General features: G+C 50.2%; 1 protein-coding gene across 1 annotated transcript; it reads right to left on the minus strand.

The window, feature by feature from the left end:
* Window positions 1–1,954: 1,954 nt before the first annotated feature.
* Window positions 1,955–3,217, minus strand: LOC138356431 (uncharacterized). Its single transcript, XM_069312579.1, has one exon. It carries the CDS (start codon window positions 3,215–3,217, stop codon window positions 1,955–1,957), a length of 1,263 nt encoding a protein of 420 aa, XP_069168680.1.
* Between the last annotated feature and the right edge of the window lie 1,976 nt (window positions 3,218–5,193).

Genomic DNA, 5,193 nt, shown 5'->3' on the forward strand with positions numbered 1-5,193 from the left:
CAGTCATAGAAAGTACTCTCCAAGTCAAGCAATGTTTCTTGCCTCGTTGCTTGATATAGTCTCAATGGTCAAAGGCAGATGGTGGCAGCGTATTTAACCCTTGTGTTAGCATTTCCTTATTGGCAGTGTACCTTTGGTTCCGGTGTAACCATCCTATGTCAGCTCATAACTGTTATCAAGTGCAACCGATGAGGAAGTGTTACTCAGGATAAGTAGTGTGCCATTATAGTGGTGTTCCATTATAGTGGTGCATTTTAGTGGCGGTGTTACAATGTCTCCCTCGTTCGACGTCTCGTTAATCACCCCTGACCTACTCAACCAGTCAGCGCCTACGTTGTCTGCTTTCTTTATGTAAACCACGCAGAATGTGAACTTTTGAAGGAACAACATCCAGCGCATTATTCTAAGGTTTGCGTTTTTAAGCGTACCGATGTGGTTGAGGGGTTGGTGATCAACTTGAAACGTAAAACGCCTACTGTAGAGATACTGTTAGAATTTCCTTACTCTCACGACAGCAGCAAGGAGTTCCTTTTCTACAGTGGAGTACTTCTGCTCAGCATCGCTCAATTTACGACTGGAGTACGCAACTGGCCAAATTTCACCGTCGTACTCTTGCACGAGTACAGCACCAATACCTGTATTTGAGGCATCTGTCCGGAGGCTGTACTCCCTGGTAGAATCTGGTAGTCTAAGCATGGGTGCTTCAGTTAGTTTCTTCTTGAGCGTCGCGAATGCTGAGTTCTCCATTTCTGTCCAACGTACTCTAACAGGTGCATTCTTCTTGGTTAGGTTAGTTAGCGGAGTTGCTATGGACGTGAAATTGGGAATGAAAGTCCTGTAGTACCCTGCAAGTCCCAGAAATGACTTAACCTGAGTCTTGGTGGCGGGTGGAGCGGCTTCACTGCTCAGGCAGCGGCCTGGTGAACCCTCCTCCTATCACGTGACCAAGGTACCTGACCTCCTTGCACCCCAACTCACACTTAGTGGGTTTTGCAACCATTCCTACTTCTTGTTGTCTTGCAAACACCTGCCTTAGCAAGCTCAGATGTTCAAACACCTGCCTTAGCAAGCTCAGATGTTCAAACACCTGCCTTAGCAAGCTCAGATGTTCAAACACCTGCCTTAGCAAGCTCAGATGTTCTTCCCACGTAGCAGAGTGGATGAGCACATCGTCCACGATCACTTCTACTCCAGTAATTCCCCGCAATGCCTTGTGCATAGTTCTGTTGAACATGGTAGGGGCATTCACCAGTCCAAACGGGAGGACTGTGAACTGGGGAAGACCTTCGCTTGTTATGAAGGCAGTGCAGGGCTTACTGTCTTCATCTAATGGAATCTGCCAAAATCCTTTTGTCAGATCAAGCTTGGAGAAATAGCAGCTGGTACCTAACCTCGAGAAGATTTCATTTTGATTGAACATTGGATCAGCATCAAACTCTATGATGGAGTTCAACTTCCTAAAGTCGAGGCAGATGCGCACACCTCCCCCCAGGTTTCTTCACTAACACCATCAGGCTTGAGTACGGTGAGGTCGACTTCTCTATTACTCCCGCGTTAATCATAGATGCCAGTTCTTCTCTCACCTGTGGTATAAGGTGATGAGGAACAGGATATGATTTTGTTCGTACCGCTTGCTGCTCTAGCAAAGGTATGCGGTAACCCTCTACCTTTGCTACTTTAGTGACGTCAGAGAGTACCTCCTTGTACTCTGCTACCAGTCGAGTAACCTGGTCGACTTGATCTTCAGACAGCTGATCACCAACCTTAACATCTCGGTGTGTCTCTTGCTGCTGTTGACTGGAGAGACCTGGCTGACCTACCTCCTCGTCGGCGTTATCACTGAGACACTGGCGATCATTGCTGAGAGCAGTGGGTGGTCGAACTGCCATGTCGATATCGAGCCCCGTGGTCCTCTCCTGTTCTTACGACTTACACACTTCTTCGGCTTTGTAGATCAATCTACAGGAGGGTCCTCGTAGCGTTTGAGCATGTCGACGTGGTACTTCTTCCTGGCACCATTGACGTCGAGCACGTAGTTTAACGAGTGCGAGCACTCCACACCAGCTGACTGAGGGCGGCTGTACTCCCCACTCTCCCCCGTTTTCTTTGAGGATGGACTTGGGTAATCAGAGTTTCCCGGGACATTCCCCAATAAGAGTCCATATACAGCACGTTCCCTTTGAACGGCACGAATTTTACCTTTGATGTAAGGAGTGTCGACCCACACATACACCTCCACCATCTCTTTAGCATAGCCGTTTGGGAATTTGACATAGATGTGTCTACCTGTCTCAGATCCTGACTTTACTAGGCTTTTTCTTACCATGTGAGTAGTGGCGCCTTTGTCACGGAAGATTTTCGCCGATTTTCCGTCCACCACCTCAAGGGTCCAAGCTAGTGGATCCTTTCCAACGTTGGGATGTTTCTTACCACTTGAGCTCACACCTGCTATGTAACCTGAGTTCGGTTTTGCCTTGCAATCAGCTGCCCGATGACCCGGCTTACCACAGTTGTAACACTTGTGCACATACTTGTTCGAGGAGTTTCCCTGCTCCCCCGACACACCAGTCTTAGGCTTAGCTTCCTCGCCAGTACCTGTAGCATGATGCTTCTCGTGCGGCTTCACCCCTTTCACCTGTCTCCTGGCCCCAGCCCACAGATCACCTTGCTTGGCCATAGACATATTTAACACAATTTCTTGCTGTTTGAGCTTGACGCGCAGAGACGATTTGCATGCTTCTAAGAACTGTTCACGAATCATCAGTTGATAGAACTCTATGCTCTCAGGAGCAGTCTTCATGAGTTCACAGTAACGGTTTAGACTCGAATCTAACCGCTGTAACATTAGCACATATATCTCCCCTTTTTGCAATTGAGCCCTACGGAAATTCTCTAGCGTCCGGTATGCAGTGATGCCAAAACCTTTCAGCAGCGCTGTTGTCAATGCCTCGTAATCTCCGCGCTGGTGCGGACCCAGACTGTGGTAGATAGTTAGTGCCCTACCCTTTAACAATGCACTAAGAGCGAGTGCCCACTTTGATCTTTCCCACCCGCAATCAGCGGCGTGACCTTCGAAACGCTTCATGTATGCATCCATCGAGTCGCCCCTCTCATCGAAGTTAGCTAGTTTAGGTAGTTTGACAGTCTTACCTTGTTCAACGTTAGTCTCTTTTGAACGATCACTTGTCTGGTCAATCTGCCTCGCTTGTAACTGCATGAGAGCTATGCGTTCAGTACTCTCTCTGTTCTGCTGATCAGTCCAGCGTTTGTTTTCTCTCTCTTGCTGATCAGTCCACAGTTTGCTTTCTCTGTCCTGCTGATCAGTCCAGAGTTTCAATAGCTTGCTCTGCAACTTTATTCCCTTCGAATCCCAACCCCTTAACCTGGTCGCGGTATTCCTTTAAGGTGAATAAGTGCGAGCCTGTAATACCTACACTTTGAGCTGCCGTCGTCCACAAGGACCTCTTGGGCAGCGATTCTTCCCCATAAAATCCCCTTAATGAAGTATTTACATGGCTAGATTCCCGTGTGACTCCGTTTTCTTCCGCAGCGTTCGTGATTCTAGTGATATCATTCTCAGTGACGTCACCCACAAGGGTCTCTACCTCCAAGTTGTCTCTCACTGGGGTCTCTCCCACTGTGTTATCTCTCACTGGGGTCTCAAAATCGATAGCCTCATCCAGTGTGATGAGACTCGTGCTCGCCACCTCAGTACTACCCTGCATGTGTGCTTGTAGCATCCCCTCTTCCACGGCCCTCATGTACTGCTCCATTCGTTCCTTACACTCTTGCTCAGTAAGAGTGTCGAAGTCGTCAAATCTACGAGCGGCCAAGGCCAGGCGAAGATGCAGGTAGCGCTATTTGAACTTGAACTCTCCACACTCAGATATACTGGTGGTGTGTGTACCTAACCGGGCGTTAAACTTCCTCTGAATACTGCTCGTCACTTTTGAATTTTCAGGGAAATTTAAGTGCAAAACTTTATTCTACAACCCAGCTCATAGGTTCCAACTAAGCCAATCACATTGGGCGCCAGATGTGGAGGTTTTCTATTTTGCTTTCGCGGCTGCAATGCGTACGTCGCCAATGTACATGTGGCAGACGCTTCACGAAGCTGTCGGAATCAGCAGAGAAAATACAAGAGCAACCATACAGGGCCTGGGAGCAAGGTCGAGTTAGTCCTTGAGGGTCTCTTCTCAGACTAGCCTCACCTGGTCCTGGTCCACGTTGATCGTTGGAATCTCCTCAATGATTTAACACTTTAAGTGGATAGAACTCTTCAACAGAAAACAAGGAAACTAGTATGACGTCATACGTCACCGCGCCGCTGTCTGCGCAGCTCCCCCCTCCCCGGGAGGGGGAAGGGGGAGCCCCAGACCTCCAGCGCCAGCTATCCACCCATCAGTTCTGAGGCTGGATGTCAAAACACGCGAAAAACGCCGACCGGAGGGAGGGAGGGTTGCCGGGGAGCCTCCGGGTCTCACCCAGAAAATGGCGTTTCATTACATTCAACGCTGGTTTTCTGGGGGGGAGCCCCGTCGGCTCCCCGGAGCTAACTACCCACAGAGGAAGGTCAAAGGGACAAAACCGGGAGGCGGACACCACGCACCCCCCAAGGAGGCGAGACAACCAGCAGCAAACGCCAACCCAAGGCGCCACAGCCCCGAAAATCCCGGGAACAACACGAGAACCACGAGCAGCAAGGCTCCTGCACGAACACCAAAAATCCATGCCCGAAAGACTGCAAGGCCACGTCACCCAGACGGCAGCGAGAGCAGCGAAGCCACGAACGCCACAGGCATGAGGAAAGAACACAGGCAGCTTAGCCGCAAGAACACGGCTGACCACCCGGGACACTATCACCTGCGAACCGGGAAGAACAGAACCGGATCAACGCAAAACACGCTCCGGACCCAAACGCCGTGGCACACAAACAACAGCGGAGGGCCGCCACTGAACACAAAAACGACACACCCCCGGCCCGACCAACAAAGCACCAACAAACCCTGGACCCCTCCAGAACGCAGCAGCCCCACCCCGCGCCAGAAAAGATGGAGACTGCTGCCACCAAACAACCAAAACGCTAAAACCGAAGGAGCAAGAAAACTCAGCGACTTGACCCCCAGAGGCAAAGGCCAAAAGGAAAGAGCCGACGAAAAAACACACCGGAACCGAAGGGGCACTACCAACCAA

The sequence above is a fragment of the Procambarus clarkii genome, chromosome 72 (genome assembly GCF_040958095.1).
Source record: "Procambarus clarkii isolate CNS0578487 chromosome 72, FALCON_Pclarkii_2.0, whole genome shotgun sequence".
Lineage (NCBI taxonomy): Eukaryota > Metazoa > Arthropoda > Malacostraca > Decapoda > Cambaridae > Procambarus > Procambarus clarkii.

Bases quoted from the DNA above. Each gene is read 5' to 3' on its own strand.
- LOC138356431 (XM_069312579.1), bottom strand. From the start codon at position 3,217: ATGCAGTTACAAGCGAGGCAGATTGACCAGACAAGTGATCGTTCAAAA.